The sequence below is a fragment of the Protopterus annectens genome, chromosome 5.part0 (assembly GCF_019279795.1).
Source record: "Protopterus annectens isolate FY-2018-M chromosome 5.part0, PAN1.0, whole genome shotgun sequence".
NCBI classification, from domain to species: Eukaryota; Metazoa; Chordata; order Ceratodontiformes; family Protopteridae; genus Protopterus; species Protopterus annectens.
The window spans coordinates 870,025,343-870,043,574 of NC_056735.1; the positions used below are offsets into that span (position 1 = coordinate 870,025,343).

Below are 18,232 nucleotides of genomic sequence, written 5' to 3' on the forward strand. Positions count from 1 at the left end.
ACACACATACACACACACACACACACACACACACACACACACACACACACACACACACACACACACACACACACACACACACACACACACACACACACACACACATACCCTTGTAAAATCCAAAATCATCGACTCAAAAAAATATCCTGAAGCAATACTGGGTGCAGAAGCCTCAGCAAGAATACAAACCTCAGAATACTACAGCAGAAAGATTCAGCAGAGTTGAAATCTCTCATATCACAGGGAATGCTCAGCAACCTCTCAACCTTCCTTATCAGATGGAATCAACAGAAAAAGAAACAAAACCCAAACTTCCTATACTGTAAGCAGAGCCTCCAAATGGCTTTTCTGTAGGCATTATTAGAGTTGAATGGCTTCTCAGGCTGCATACATCTTTTGACTGCACCGAGAACTATGATTAAATCAAATATAAAGCATCTGAGCCAATAAAAAATGGAAATGACAGCAGTCAAGTCAAGCAAAGAGATGTGGGTGGGATAGGTTTGATTTGCAAACCAGCCTTGAGCTATGTGGCCAACAAAAATGCCCTTATTATGAGCTACCACTAAATCTCCTGTTCACTAATGTTATCTTTCTGCAGATATATGTGATGACAGTAACTCTGCATCCGTCAAGACTAAACTGTTGGAACTCCTGAAAAAATAGATGTGCGCGCTTTCAAGACAAAAAGTAATCCCCAGTGCCAAAAATATAACATTAAAGCTGTACTACTTCTAATCATATTACAGTCATATTTTATCTGTGTTTACTTGATTTGCAATCTGCTGAAAGTTTCCACTCCCTGAATTTAACCTCTCTAATATGCTGAATGTTTTGCATGCAGTAGTGTTTATCTAATTTATTCATATTTATATTTACATAATTTCTGTTGTACTACTTGGCATTATTTCATTTAAGTATTTTTTCATATTAACATATAGTATTTTGTCTACTGTTATCTAAATCTAATCCGTACGTTTGTCCTTGTTTTATTTTTGCTTACACTGCCTCTGGCATGTCATGACAGAAAAGGATTCTAAAACTAGTCTTGATATTGAAAAAGTAAAGAAGTGATTACAGATTCAGCTATGGTATTTTTTCTTCCTGTGTCAGTGAGAATCTGGCTCTACTGCATTCGCTCACTCCATTAGCCAACTTGCTCCGCTGGAAGACAAGAGCTTTATGGCTGATTTTTCCATCCTGGGAGTGGAAGCCTTACAGCAGAGAACAATGCCATCACCCATCAAATGCTAAAGGTTCTGAGCTTTAAGTTCCTATTTCTTATGCATGTACTCAGTGCCGCCCCATGGTTCACTGTGCAGCAGGCGTCAGTGGAGGCATGTTACTTGCCTTTCCAAGTAATATGAGCCATCATGACAGTCGAATAATGTCATGCCACCAGAAGAACTTTCAGTAAGTGCTAGAACTGTGAAAATAATTCACTTATAGCCACTTTCAGTGAGCCTAAAACAGGGGAGCTCTCCTACATTCCATACTTATATATAGGAAACAACAATGCCTTTTATAACTGATACTTCTGACATTACTGTCAGTAACAGGAATTGACACATTACCTCTAAATCCTATTTTAATTGTGAAAATAAGGGACTTGTTTACATTGCAACCTGTAAGAAATGTAAAGCATTTTTCATAGGTAAGATGGAAAGGTGTTTAAAGAAAAGAATATATGAACACCTTTACGACATTAGGAGGGATAACAACAGAAACACATTATATAAACACACTTTGAGCTATGAAGGTGCTTCTTTTTTTTGTATTAGATGAAGTGGTAATCGATGGTAGGGGTGGTTCTTGGGAGACCATGTTGGAATATAGAGAGGTTTACTGCCAAATGGTATTAGAAGCCAGTAGGTGGCCGGGTTTAAACAACATGGTCTCCCTAGCCCAAGTTTTAAAATTAAGAGCAGCGAAGTTATGAATTTCACACATGTGATTTGAAATATTGTTCAACAACATCAATTTTACTTGATTTTTTTACATTCATTTATTCATTTTTAGCATGCATTCATTTTTATATCCATCTGTTTATTTACTACAGGTTTTGAAAGTGTGTTTTTAGATATTTAAAAGTGTTTTAAACAGGGGAATGTTGTATTTATTATGCTTGTATTTATTATGATTATTTTTAAGGTATGTTTAGGAAAGGGTTAAAATTGAATTCAATGCCACATGATTTTACGTTTTGGCAGTGTGCAAAGGTAAAAATGGGGAGGGGTTTGGATTGTCAGCATTTTTCTGATAAAGATGGAGACGAAAACGAACTGATAGTTTCAGCGTTATCATTGTGTGCTGTGTTATGCTTTGTTACTGTGGAACACATTAAATGTTTTAAGGTGGTTACGGCTTGCTGGTGCTTTTTTCCTGTTTATTGGTTTTGTTTTGGGCACCTCATCCTCCTTGATTTGGTTTTGTGTCCATACTTACATATACCAACTCTGCAGTTACACCCAGGTGTGGTGAAGGACCAACTCTGATAACTTTGAAAATGGACCTCAGTGAATTGATTTCATGTCATTGCTATTTGCTTCAAGTGTGTATGAACAAATGGCAAACCCCACATCCACCTTTAAAGTTAGTACCACTTATGGGTCTTTGGTCTGCAGCAAGAATTCTACAGTAGAAATGAGCACCAAGGAATGTACCATACCCCCTCCTGCAAAAGAGCGGTGAATCAGAAAATCAATATCACTCCTCTGTTTCTCCACAGGTGTCCATGTCAGTATTTGAACTTGAGTCATGAGGTTCATAGTTAGAGCTTAATCCTTGTTTGTAAACAGAGCTGACACAACTGTGTGTACGACAGCGCTGCACATTCATCTGGGTTTACTTAAAGGAGTCTTATTTGCCCAATCCAGTGGCCTAGAAGGATAAAGACATGACAAAGCACAGGTGACCCCTTCAATTAGTCACCTGGGTGGTTGAGTACACTGGCAGGAGGGATCTTCATGCTCATAATGGGGGAGAGGGCAGGATGGATCACAACCCATACAGTCACGGTCTCTTGGAGGAGGGGTTGATGTGTAGTACACGTCCTGTGGAAAGTCCTTTACTCACAAAGCCATCATCTGGCAGTAGGGTGGTATCTTTCATTAGTGAGTACACAGGGGATTGCATTCATAGAAGAAGACATTGTGGGTCCTCACAGTGATGCTCATTGCAAGCCCAGATGTGTGACAGGCCATGCAAATGGCCTCATTGCTGGAACGCTACTGAAGGCACAAACAACCCGAAGGGCAACCTTTATGGCAACCCATCCATGTGCCTCTTCTCCTTTGTACTATATTAGGACAATTTCCTAGTATAGGGTAATAAATGGGAGATGCTTAATTGAGGATGCTTGATGGTTTGTAGATGTGGGTGTTAAAAGCACCAAGAAAAAGAGAGGTTCTGTGTGGTCAGCAGGAATGCATTCATCGAAAGAAATATGTATTTATTATCTCATTTCAGAGAACTAACATTTTGTTTGCTATGACTTGTATCTTGAACATGAAGTTTCAAAATGGATATTATTTTTGTTAGACTGTACAAAGGAAGACTTGTAATGAATGAAACCTAATCATGACAGTCAAATCATGTCATTCTACTGGAAGAACTTCCAGTAAGCGTTGAAACTTTTAAAATAATTCACTTAAAGCCACTTTTAGTTAAGCACAGTGTCCACATTTAATTCTTTTGTTTCGTTTCATTTCCAAATTTCACAAAGTAATGACAAATATAGAGGAATAGCTTGGAAAATGTTGCATTTCCATCCTTAAGATTCACATCTTTTCATTTCAGGATCCACGACCTGTATATGCTGGCAGATGTAAGTTTTATTCTGGAGGAGCCGGCTATATCTATGACAACTACCAGATAGAGGTATGTGAAAAGCATGCTGCACTTATGTTTTAAAATGTTTGTGTTTTAGATCACATCTTTATTGTTGCTGTAGAAAACAATCAGATGCTTGTTTAAAGTATTTCGATTATGCTCTGAAGCAGGTCTAAGAAACAAAATTTTGGATATAGATAGCTGGATATAATCTCCTTACCTTATACAATAACAAATCGTGCAGTCTTTGATGCAAGACGTATGTAGTTGATGCACTTTATTTTGTTAAGAATAGCCCCCTAATTTTTTTTTCCTCAGAGCAGAAAATCCATGCTACTATATCATGAAAGACTGAATCCACAATGCCAAACTACCCAAGTTAGTGAATACACTACTGTATTTCCATACTAAATGCATCAGTAGTAACTGTTTCATACTTCCTTCATAAATGAGCAGCAGACTAGTTCTTGCAAGTAGTGAACCTCATATTGTGTAGTTGAGAAACCACAATGCAAGTAAGAAATTGATCTTCTAAAGACATAAATTGCTTTTGTTACCCATAATGTTTTGCAGTTGTATGTAAATCATTGCACAATACCTACCATTTCATCATTGTGTAGATGTGTTATAGAAACGTGGTTATAGAAAAAAAGCAGTGCAAACAGTGAAACTAAAAAAATCAAACAATACGCAATAACCATCATCTGCAAAATTACTTGCAACTTTTGCATGAGAAGTGTAATAAGAATGAATTTAATTTTAAAACAAGCATGCTTCAAAGGTAACTAATGATCTGGAAGTTAGATCGAAGCTAACACTTTTAGGTAGTCTGTGTTCAAAGCTGATTGTTAGTGCTAGTGCTTCAGCACTGCAAGGCAACACCTGTATTATCTTCAGGTTTATTTGTTTCTATAAAAAAATATAACTTATTTGTCAGTCATGCTGAAAAGTGCCTTGAACCTGCTGAACTTCAAAGTGTTAACCCTTGTGCTGTTAGAAGCTTAGACCAAATGGAGCTGAGAGTAATTTTTTGCCACAGCTGACCCTCTCCTGCACTGTGCTTCATTAATTGATGATTCAAGTGGTTAACCCAGTCATTCTATTGATCACTAATCAATATAATTCAGCTGTAAGTAAAAGCTATAGACACTCCCTCAAAGGCAGAGATTTCCATGTTTGTCTAACTTGTGCAATATCCTCTGGGCTAGGCTTATTGCAATTCATTGTACCCTTGAAGAACATGGTAAAGCCAATAATCAGTAAGTAGGTCACCAAGTTTGGTGAAACTATGACTACAACCTAAATGATCCAAGTTTGATTCATGGTCTAGGACTGAACATGTTAGCCAGGGAGGGTGGAAGTAAATGTTTGACTTTGCTTTGTCCATCCTGGGGGAGTAGTCCTGTCCACTACAATACTGCATCTTGTAGGTAAGGGGGGACCAGCAAATAGGTACAGCCATGGATATGTGCTTAGCTTTGCTGAGCTGCAAAATGCTCTAACCTATCAGACATGTACAGCAGTTTGCACTCTCTTATTGAAGTGGAAGGCATAACAAGTTATACTGGTGAGCATGCATATCAGCTATGAGGATTTAGACATGAAACAGAAGACTCTAATGGCTCGATAACAGCCTCATGTGATCTGATCCTGGATTAAGAGTAAAATATGGGACATTTGATCAAATGATGGTTGGCTGGAAATAGGAATAAATTTAATAATAATAATAATAAAAAAATAGATCAGTGTGTTAAACTCTAGAACATGTAAATGTGGATCAGGGAGGCACTCCAGAAGAATTATTGGTAAACATTTGAAATGTCAGGACTCACTAGAGCATGTCCTAAAACACATAGACTAAAAGGCTGAAAGATTGGACTTGTATATAGCAAGTCTGAGGTGCTATTTCTTAGAATATTCCTTTTTCTCTAAGGTATGGCACTCTCTGAATTGGTGTATGTAAGTATGGGGGTGCAGGGAGGCTTGCCCTCCAAAAGAAGTTTTATGGAGAACAGCGGTTTTCAAGATTCAGTCTTTTTTCAGTTGTTTGGCGCTTGGTATTTCAAGTGCTGATATTTCAATAGGGAACCACATTCTTAGGGACAGCAGGGTACTACAGAAAGTTTTGCCCAATTATAGTATTATAGCTGCTCCCCTCACAGACCTGACAAGGAAAAACAAGCCAGATAAGGTAGTGTGGACCCCAGCATGTGAGTAGGCATTCCAGAAGCTTAAAGCAGCTTTGGGAGGACCCCCTGTGTTAGCCAGCAAATAATTTGTTGTGTAGGTGGATGCTTAAAACTATGGGGTGGGGATTGCACTCAGCCAGGTTTCCTCAAAGGGAGAAGAGCACTCCATGGTATACCTCAGCCATAGGCTCCAACCCAGGGAGGAATGCTATGCAGCTGTAGTAAAGGAATGTCTAACCATAGTGTGGGCACTGCAGAAACTTTAGCCTTATCTGTATGGAAGAAAACTGACTGTAGTTACAGACCACAATTCCTTAACATGGCTACACCAAGCCAGTCAGCAAAATGCCAAGTTCCTAAGGCAGAGCCTAGGGTTGCAGGCATACGATATGACAGTGCAGCACTGCCATTGCATTAGCAATGTGAACACAGATGGGGCTGTCAAGACAAAGAAAGGGGTAAGGTATTCCCAGACAGGCTCACCCTCTTGAGTAACATTTCTCAAGGGCCACTTGAAAAATTAGCTTGAGTTTTTTTTTTGGGGGGGTGACAAAGGGAAATGCTGCCAGCCCAGCTATCTAGAATTTTGTAAGTGGTTATGTGTCATTTGTGAATGCCAACATGCTTCATGTAAGATGCTTGTGCTACAACTGTGTAGAACTGTATGTTCTGTACTGAGCTAAAATGTAACCCTGCTGGCTTAGAACAGAAATAAATATAAACTATTGTAATTGTGTAAATCTATATGTTTTAACAGTGGAAACTAGAACATAGAGGGTTAACTTTGCAAAACTTCAAGAAAACAGTTGACATTAAATTGTTTTATGATTGTGCTATAAAACTTATCTTTCAGTTTCAATCAACACGAGACAGGATGTCTATAATAGGAGGCTCTCTGTGTTGGTTTATAAGTGTTTTATTGTTTTATGTCCTCTAGCAGTTGCAAACATCTGAAGGCTATGTATTTTCACAGAGAGATGTTAAATGCTACTAGTTTCTGACACTGGAGGTTTAGCTTGGGAACTAAAATCAGGTGACAAAAAGTGATGTCATCCAAGCTAACCCAGCAGTAATATTTGCTATTAAATTAAGAACTCTCTGACAGAGAGAGAGAGAGAGAGAGAGAGAGAGAAAAGGCATTTTTGTATCTGCCTTTTGACCTGACAACAACATTCACTCATCACCTTCTGCACTTGCCTTACTGTAAGCAAGTTTCTAGGGCAGAGTAACTCTTTTAGATCCAGATAGGAATATAGTAAAGTATAGCTTAGATGTTTTCTTTATTTATTTGAGACTGTCCTGCAATGTTGTTTTAAATATTTCCTGTGACTTTGAACTCTAATGTAACCAATTACTTACTGAGTATTGTCTTGTTCTTTTATTATTTATTATTAAATATATTTAAACCTTTGAATTTTGGCTAGTCTGTTTAGAGATATTTAAGCTCTTCATGTATTTGCATATCTATATGGTGACACTGTACAAGCGACTCCTAAATAGTATTGTTCTTGGTCAGACTATCATTTGGAATAATAGCAACATTACCCAGTAGAATTGGACACCCTTTGATAAGGACCTTAAAGTAGCTGATAAGAATGCCTGGTGGCAACTGGAACTACCTTACAAAAGCAGGTATAGCTAGTAAACATGTGCCAGACTTTCACAGGTGTGTGTAAGTGTTTATATATAAATCACATCTCAAAGCGTGTATGTGTGTCTGCTACTTGGGCAGGGACACAAAACAGTAGTTGGACAGCTAGGGTGCTGGAGGTTTTGGTTTGGCCACTCAGCTGTGATCTCAACTCCCTGTGGCAGTGGGGAGTCTTACTGGGGATCTGGAGAAAGAGGGAGAAACCAGCCTCAGACTAATTGTGATCTCTGTGTGCTCTTAAGGAAAATTGCACTTTACTGTGTATGTACTTGTCATCCTCCCAGTGTGTATGTTGCCCACTGTTGTCAGTGGTGAGGATTGAGGCTTCTTGATTCACACCTTCCACAAGTCCCACTTGTAATTCCTCAAGTATCTTTGGCAATAGAATGTCCAACATGGCTGCATATACTCTAGCTATAATTTGCATGTCACTATTATGTAAAGCAAATCTTCTGTAATTCTCTGAGTACTCATTTCTGCCTTCTCCTTATTTACCTCCACAGCCTCTTTGTGTAGCATTGATGCTAGCATCTCCCCTTTGTTTAATATTTTATCAAACAGGCTTCCCATGTGTTCTCCTACCTTCACCCCTACCAGCTTATAATAAATCAGTTGGGAAGCCATTTAGACCACTTATAGGTGTACAGGTTTACAAGTGTGCAATGCAGCCTACGACCTCAAAAGAGGTTATTGGCCAATTTCCATGAAGAGAGGGACCAAAAACCTTATTGCTACACTTATCCACTTTCCTTTTAAAGACTGCAGTGAAACTCATTTGTCTGATACATATAGGCAGGCTATTATATCTTATTCCAGCCCTTGCCAAAATAAGTTCCTGCCATCATTTTCTGTAACAAGCTGTACCAGTATGTTGTCTTCTCTAGTGTCTCCATCATGTCTCTTAATATTTATCCCAGTTGTATATTCCAAAACTTCATTCTTTTCAGTCTTGTACAACCATATAAGACCACCTCTTAAAAATCTATAATAAACTACAAACAATTTAATTTCTTCATTCTGACTTCATATTTTGCATTTTATTTCCCCTGGTGTTTCAAAGATATTTCAGCACATTTTCTAACTTGCTTTGCTTTAGTCATATGTCTAATTGCTACTATAAACCTCCCTAAAACAAAACTATTTATGCATCTTTACTCTGCCCCAGCCTATCCCATTCCTCACACTTCATCTGACCTACTTCCAGGTGTGTGTACATTTTCTCACTGGATTTCCTGGAACTACTTTCTCATTTCTTTGTTCTGGCTAATTCTCCTGCCTTCTTCTGTTTCCAATCCAGCTACTCAATGTCTCTTCCATTTGTCCTTATGCTTTTTATACTAACAGCATTGCATCTATTCTCCCTTTCATTTCTCCACTCACCTCATATTCCTTTCTCTTACACTTATAGCTGCTCATTTAACTCTGCTATTCCCTACTGCAGCTTGTTAATCCTGGTTACCGTACCCACCATCTCTTCCTCCGTTTGTTGTTTGTTATCCTCATGTCATCCAGTTGTTCCTGCTGTAACTCTTCTTCTTAACTACCTTACTTGATGTTGTCAACATCTGTTTTAATAATCTCAGTAACTCATCAATTTTGTCCTCCAGGTAGACTTGATTCCATTGATTTACTTAATACCTGTATTCCCTTTCCTCTGATACATTTGTTTAGAACACATCTTCAGCCATCTCTTATAAACACATAACCTAATCTGGCTTCCTCCACTTTATTGGGTCCCACCTCCACATCTCTAAACTTGCCTTCCCTTTTGATATTATTATAACTAAGTGATCTTGTACTCCTGCATCATATATACCTCTGGCATCCACCTCAAATACAGTGTCATCATCCACTAATATTCTGCCTGCTAAACATAAACTGACCTCCCCCCTCCCACTTATTACCTCCAAACATGTAGCACTCTAATTCATTTCATGCTTTTCTTAAACTTTTCAGATTTTTTTCAAATTAAACCTTACCTTCCCATATAGAATATCCAGTCTTTGTCCTAAAACTAAATTAAAATTCCCCATCCATATTACCCATCTCATTTTCTTCTCACACTTTTAGTTGCCTGTACACATCCTATTATTTCTTCTACTTTGTTTCCACTTGTGCCATTATAAGATCCCACTGTAACTCTTCTTTCTTCAAAAATGCATCTGTGCAGCATCCATCTACCACTTGTCCTTGTCATACACTCATCTCACCCCCACCCTCTTCATATATTCACCATTGTCCATGTCTGTCTTGTATCTCCTGCTGGAGCACAGTCCACTCCTACCAATATTTAAACCTTTTTTGCATCTTCCCCATCCCTTTCCTTCATACCTTCATTTCCAATGTCCATATTATACCCTGTCTTTCCCTCTTGCCATGCTCAAAACATGCTCCATCTTTCTTGTACTATTCACTTTCTACATTCCAGCTATTCCCTCAGTGCCCCTCTCTCCTCTGACCTACTCAGATGATGGATCCCAAGACACTTTAGGCACGTCACATGGGTGAACCATTGCTCTCCCCCATAGAGGTCATATGTTAAAGTCTGTACTAGTCATGCTCCTCAATAACTGCTTGGGTATTGCTTTCTTGGTACAAATTCTCCTCCTACTCGTGCATGAATTTATCTCTTTCTTTCTCATTCTCTCTCTCTATTTTCTTTTATTCAACTCCTATTTACACCTCTTGCTTATAGCATTATTCCATCACAGTCTTCCTTTTTTGAAGTTTTAACTCCTTGACTCCATAGAAATATATGTTTATACATTTAACATAATGCAATTACTTTGGGGTGGGATAGATGTCTTGTATAGACCTTTATAATAACAATATAATTTTCTTATAACATAATACATTCATTAATATGTAACAATCACCTGTATTTTTCCAATTAATGACTCACTTATCAATTAAGAACAAGTTAAAAATAATTATAAAGTAGTTTTTGTAAGTTCTTCCCCCCTATGCTACCTGCACTCCATCTCCACTCAATTAATAGAAGACCAGCTACCCTGCCACCAATAACCTTCTTGCAAACAGAACTATATTTTCTTGAACATACTTAATCTATATACAATTACATCTATACATGCACAGCTTCTAATTCTTATTTCAAAATATTTGTCATGTACTACTGAACATACTAACTGAATCATATTTACAATGTTCCTAATATCTACTGATGGATTACCCTTCAGTACACCTAGAAGTTATCCTGTCCTCTGCATTTTTATAAGTAAAAAAATAAATAACAGTAATACTTGTGTACACACAAAAACAGCCTTAAGTCTCCTGCTGTATCAGTGTCTGTAATGAGCATCTGATTCTTTCTCCTCATAAAGCAGTAAAGACTTATTACATTCTTCAGTCCACAATTTAGCCTCTTCATCTTCTACCCCTGGGTCCTTCTTACCTAATCTTCCTACATCATATTTATTCATCCCCTTCATCTTCTGCTGCATCCTACTCCACTTCTTTCTTCTCACCTGTCCTTCTCAACTACATAGAAAACACAAAGGAAAAACACACATAGCAAAACCCCATTGATGTTGGGCCCCTAATGCAAACGGTTTCACACTTAGCAGGTTTTACTTTCATGTCTGATTCATTTTCACTGTCTGATCTTGATATGTCTTTTATGAACTAACTGCTAACTTGTAGTTTGTCTGTCATCTTCTGGGTCTGGGTCTGTTTGCACTTCATCTCTGTCTTTTCTTTCTCCTCCATTCTTGATACTTCGTGGTCCACCACTTCCTTCATTTCACTACTTTTTTCCACCATCTCCTCCTCCCTCAAATCACCTTGGCTAGTCCATCATGACCTCAATTTTGTTTCAAGAATCTTCAGAGATGATCTGTCCTCCTCCATTCTCCTGTTCTTTGTTACTTGAGATAGGTGTACTCTGTGTCATTTCATTCATTCCTAACAGAACAAAAAACAGTGATTCATCCCTGTTCACCTTCCCTCTCACTTCTTATGGGTTTATTTTTATTAATCTTCCTTCCTCTTCCTATCTGAGGTAGCATTATCTTATCCAATTGTTTACTGTAGTATTCAATTTGCTGCTGTAATACTCCATATTTTCTCACTTCTCAACCCCCTCTCCTTCAAGAACGTTGGGGTGTTTGCTCCCATCAATGGTTTGTGCCTCTCATTATTTCTGCATAGAATCTAATGGCTTTATCCTCCATGTGCCAATCATGTGCCTACCACAGTCACTTAAGTTTTTTAATTGCAGGTTTTCTAGCCTGGGTGCCATCCCTTCTGCCTTTAGTTACCATTGCACTGATCTTCATCTCTACTGCTTGTTGGAATTCTAAAGCTAAGATGTTTTAGTCTTATACATCCAATTATCAGACCTCTCTTCCAGACTGAACTTGTGTTAGGATCTACCCTTTAATTATGTGACAGTGCAACTTGATAATGATATCCCTGCCCCTAACATATGGGCCACTGCTTGGTTGTCCTACACTGGGTGCCATATCACCTGGCTTGTAGAGCTCACCCTCCCCTCTCCTTGCCCAGCTTGGTTACCTAGACCTGCATAAATGTTGATGCATCTCTACCCTCTATGCCCATCACCACTCATAAAATTTGATAGTTATTTTTCAGGATATCCAGATCATCTGATCATCCATTTTATAGTCAATTTATCTAGCATAGATTTAATTTTCACAATTCACTTTTGTGTCTCTTTGTTTGTACCTTCATTTTCTCAATCTTTTTCTCTTATCCCATTTCTGTTTTGTTAAAGCTGTTTTGGTTTCCTTTTTTGTTTTATATGCCCAGCTATGGCCAGTATGTTTTTCACATTCATTGCAATGACATTCACCTTCTTTAAGATGACATTGTATCTGTCTTGCAGGTTTGCCACCATGTCCTCCTTACTCCACACATTTCAATTTATAGTACCAATAATCTATATTTTTATATAATTTATTGTGCTTTATTTTCTTGTTATGGCCAGGCCCTTAGACTACTTTCATGGCCCAAACTTTAACACTATTTTTCCACTCCACCTCCATATAACATAACTAATCATGATGTTTATTAATTTATTTTCCACATGTAATGGCTCCGGAAGTAAATTTTTATTTATGATTTCTTGAAATCAGCTTTTACTGGTAATTCTTTCTGAACCTCCTTCCATTAAGAACTACCCTGCTGTACTCATTTTTAGTAGCAGTAAATATTCTCACATTTCTTGTCTAATTTGAAGCATTCATTTTTTTCTACCCCTGCTTCATAATGTCTTGTCCAACATAAGTGAAATTTTAACTCACAGCTTTTCCATGTTCTTAGGGCATTCTAAAATTCTACTTCTCTGCACTTTCTCACACTAACAATCCTTCAAAATCACACATACTCCTTCTGTTTTGACCTTCCGTTACCCATATTCTCATTTTAAACTTTTTTTTTTTCTTTTGCTTTTTCCACCCTTCCCCACTCCCCTGATGGTATCCTCACTACTACTGGTTGGTTTGTGGTCCTTCAGATTGAAAACTTATTGTCCTTGCAACCAAACTCTTCCAAAACCTTTATTTTTCTCAGCATCTCTCCTGGGTGATTTTCTTCTTCTGTTTTCTTCCTTGGATTTTCCAGCTTTTGTTTTTTTGTATGAAGTAGCTACTTTTTGTAATCTTTAAATATCAAACCTTAGAAAAAAAAATGTCTTCCTTGGTAAGATAGTTTGAAATTTTTTCCTCACTAGTGAAATTTACCTAGGTCAGTCTTTCATTGTAATGTTACTGAGTAACTTAATTCCTAGTCAAGTTGTTTCTGAAGTTCTTTCACTTTTTTCTGTCTTTGTTACCTGTAATATCACCATTAAGAACCTGCCAGTCTTCTTCCAATAATTCCTCACACATATCTGTATATCTGTTCTTGTAAAAATATTTGGCCTGTCGTACTTTGTACTGACATCACTGTCAGATTGCATGTCTTTAGATTTAGTAACATTGCTCTGCAGCATTCCATGAAGAAGTAGCAAAGTCCTGCAACAACTGAAACTTGAAGAGCAAAGATAAAAAAAAAAAAAAATCTTCTGCTTTAACTGGAGCAAGAGAGATCCAACAAGCAACCAAAATGTGTTGCGTATATCTTGGACAGTTGACTAATGATAATTGATTAAGAAGAAATGTGTTTGTTTTAGAAAGGATGCTTCTACCTCCTCAAATTACCTACTAAGGAATATCACTATAAGTCAAATAGGTATAGGTAAGTACACCATAGGTCTTGCAATGACAATTGCAATCATGCTGTTTTACATGAACACCAGCTTGACCATTAGAATCATCTCACTGTACCTTCATAAGTTAAAGTTGCCTGCATATTCATGGTAAATTATATTATAATAATATACAGTTGCATTTAACCCCATTTACACCAATATCTTTGATGCAATTTGTTAAAGTTTATTTTCTAAGCAATATCAAGCCATACTTAATTGGTTTAACTGTAGAGGTTAATTGGTACTTTTGAGGATATTGATAAGAAGTCTAACCTTATATTTTGTGTACAAATAACCTAGAGATGGACCGAGCAAGGATATGTTGGGACAAGGGTACTAAACTGGAGATGAATTTGCAGTTACCCATCCATTCATCCAAATCATGGTTGAATAGAGTAAGAGAAGTACTTTTCTTTATGTGGAGTAGATAACAGTTTCAAAGAAGTTGAATTTTCTGTTATGCATGCCTATCCCTCAAACATGTATTTATGTTTAGAAGAGGTTGAAATTCCTTGAGTGTGTATTTATATCAGGATAATTATCAAAGTACTGGAATGAAGCAATTATCAAATAGCACATGCAGTTCTGCAGTTATGCTCTTAAATAAGACAATAAAGTACAACTTTAAGTACTTTTATAACATAAGAAAGGTGCTTAACAAAGTTTATTCACTTTTTAGCACTTTTAAGCTCTGCTGTCATACCAGAGCATCAACAGCAGGAAGCATAGAACAGTGTAGAAAGCACTTTCACTGTTTTAAAGACTAACATATTTCATGTTGTTTTGCGCGCGCACACACACACACACACACACACACACACACACACACACACACACACACACACACACACACACACACACACACACACACACTCTGCAGGCCTTGTGCATTCAGACCACACAGTCAGCAACCTAAACAACCTGGCACCAGTTTACAGTCTGTGATATGATTACAAACACAATGTATGAATTATTTAACAAACATTTCTTTCTAAGTGTTGTGTAAGCTGGGATTTAAGTTGCACTAAGTAAGGATGCTTCTTGTAGCTAGTAGGATGGCATTCCATGCCTTAGTACCCCAGAAGAGGAAGGGATTACTAAAACACTGTTATAAGTATGGATGTGGCTTTAGGGTAAGACGATTTGATGAGGAGTGATGAGATGTGAATGGTTGAATAGTAAGCATAAACCTGAAATAATATGGCTGTTCAGTAGTATTCTAGCCTTGAAACACTTGAACAATAATCTGACATTCTATTGTTGCATTCTATATAATCAGTGTTAAAGTGCAACAAATAAAAAAGAGATTTATCTTTTAGTCTTGAGTCAAAAATAATGTTTCAGAATGTGCAAAATACTGGTTTATTCCATAAACAGTGCTGGGAAACTGCCTTCACAAAATTTCAGATCAGTCTCAAAACAAAGAGTAATAATACTACATATATACATTTTCTTATCAATTTCATGTATGCAGAACTTTGATGAAATATAACTTTTTCACAATTCATACAATTTTAAAATAATATGCGCCCTCATGCTTCTCTTTTTGAACCTCATATTAGCACTTGCCAAACATGTCTTTTTAAAACACAGACCACCTGGCCTAACAATGTCTGTTGACCTTGTATCATTCAGTACCAGTACACACTATCTTACAGGCATTCTTGCAAAGATTCATCCAACCTGCCTGGGAAGGCCAGAATTTACAAAATATTCTTGGCACATTGTTTTCTTTCCTCCCCCATTACATTCTGAAAATAGACTCTTTGCAACATAGTAACATCCCTTAACTCCTTCAGCATTTACTTTTCTTTCAGTTTTCTGTCAGTGCACAATACTGTGATAATGAAACGAAATTGCACTTGTAAGGCATTTGAAATTTAAAGCTACAACTTATGTGCAACTGGATTTTGTATAATCATGCATCTAGATTACATTATATTTTCATCAAAAACATATTATAAACATTTTATTTGACTCATTTGTGAAGAAACTACAAGCTAATATGCATTTTGTGAAGAATAATCATGAGACAATATATTTTTCTGTAACATCCGTTACAGTTGAAAAATGGGCCTCATGTTCTAAGGCAAGAAGCAAGACACATTTGTCTATAGTGGTCTTTTCTTCAGGGATAAGCAATATGATATTCAATTGCATTTTGTAGTGAATGGGTATTATTTTTGTAGACGCTTTCGCCGCCCCCTTAGATTAGTTCCCTGTACCTCTGTCCAGCAGAGCCATTGAAGTGATCCCCAGGGTAAACTTTCTGTCTCCCATCCACTCGTCAAGGTTTCTCTTGAAGAGGGTTAGCGAGGAGCTCTGCCTGATGTAGACTGGAATCTTGTTCCAGAGCATGGGAAGTCTCTGGGACAGGAATCTATCTCTCCAGCACGTTCTATTTATTGTTGCGGTGAGGTTTAGATCCCTAGAGCATGTGGCTCGAGGGGATATGGTTTTCTTTAGGTGGAGCATGTCCATCAATTCTAGGTTGGACATGGTCTAGTATGTCAGGCAGAGATCACCTCTGAGTAGGCGGTATGCAAATGAGTACAGTTGGAGTTTCTTCAGTCGAGCTGTATAGGGCATCTGTTTGAGGCCAGTGATCCTCTTGGTGAGGTACTTCTGTGGTCTTTCCAGCTGTTGCAGGTGTCTTGTAAGGTACATCCCAAATGGGGTGTTGTACTCTATGATGGGTCTGATGAGTGATGCATAGAGAGGCACAATGACTTCTTTTGAGGTCATTGTTTTGATTAATTACTAATTTAATTTGCCTGTGGCTATCACCATCCTCTGTCACTGCTTTTCCATGATACTTGCAAGTTAATTTCATCAGCTGTACACTGTCATGTGATACTTACATGCATACATGCACTTACAGGCACTGTTTTACAAGTCTTAAATAAACCCTGATAAAGTAATAGTCACACATTGTGAATTATATCTGGTTTTATTTGAATCAATTTGTTCTGCAGTTTATTTCTGCTGTGAACAGGTTTTGAAATTGTTCCTGAATGATAGTGTACAAAAGAGTTATCTCTGGAAGCCTTTCTTTTTAATGATCATGTTGATGCTCTCTTACGTGAGTCATGATGGCCTGGACTCACAGTTTTCATTGTGTACCATTTGTTGTCTGGCCTTTTCATGAAGCCAGTGGCATGGATTGAGTTTTATTTGTATTAGTATTAGAGTAAATATCATGCAGTAATATTTTTAAAATATGAAAGAATAATATTTTGACGTGAAGATGAAGGAAGATGCTGTCATCATAAACCAGTAAAGTATCTTCCCCTTTTATGTTTTTTTTTAATCTTTAATGTGCTGAGTAAGATTTTCTACTAAGGCACTCAAAGTGAATAATGCAGAAAGTGCAGCTTAAAAGACGTTTGTCCATTAGTGCTGGTAATGGGGCAGGTACTGGTGAGCAGGAAAGCTTGAAGGCCAGTGCAGGGGGATAGGCTTGAGTAGCCAATGGCTAGCTCACAGAACTTGGAGAGATGGTATGGAGTCTATGACTGTCTGCATCACACTGTAGTGAAGGAAAATGAACACTGCACTTCCGTGTGTGTGTGTGTGTGTGTGTGTGTGTGTGTGTGTGTGTGTGTGTGTGTGTGTGTGTGTGTGTGTGTGTGTGTGTGTGTGTGTGTGTGTGTGTATAGGGATAAGCTGGCATGCATGCTTATGTATCATATACCCATACAAACTACCCCCTCGGGAATTACTAGGGTAGGCACCAGGACATGATTATGCTGAATTATGATATTCCCATCTATCACTTGCCAAATGATAGCTGATGGCTCCACCAGTTGCCTGCTACCGGTGGCCCCAAGTCAGGAGGCAAGCCAATCAATCAAAATAATGAGATCCTGACGTTGTTTTGATTTATTTATTTATTTACTTATTTATTTATTATGTATGAATGTATTAACTGGTTAAATGTGCTGGTCCATTTTCAGACATGATCTGAGCCAAATGGCAGTACAAAAATAGCATTTTAGAATGACATTGGACTCTTTTAACATGATAATAGGGGTTGCAGTAATAGATGGATCATACAACATATTTCTTAAGTTTCAAACATAATGAAAGGGACATATTATACATTAATAAAGAAACAAGTATGTATACAGAAATTATATATTAATAGAAAAGCAACAATGGAAAAATATTTCTTACAAAGAAAATACAATGCGAAAGTACATTAATCGGTAAGTAAAAATCTTAAAAGAAATGAAGTAATCATAAAGTGAGTAGATGAGGTGTAGAATATGGAGATAGAGACAAAGCTATTGAAATGGAAGAGATGAACTGGGATTGAATAATGGAAGACAG

The 18,232-nt window shown here is 37.5% G+C and overlaps 1 protein-coding gene across 1 annotated transcript in view; it reads left to right on the forward strand.

Annotated features, from left to right (window-relative positions):
* Positions 1–18,232, forward strand: part of LOC122802869 (transmembrane protein 255B-like) — a 972,295-nt gene that overhangs the window by 837,917 nt on the left and 116,146 nt on the right. The window contains exon 5 of the mRNA XM_044072667.1: positions 3,799–3,879. Coding sequence (XP_043928602.1) covers positions 3,799–3,879 — 81 coding nt within the window. The remainder of the gene's footprint in view (positions 1–3,798; positions 3,880–18,232) is intronic.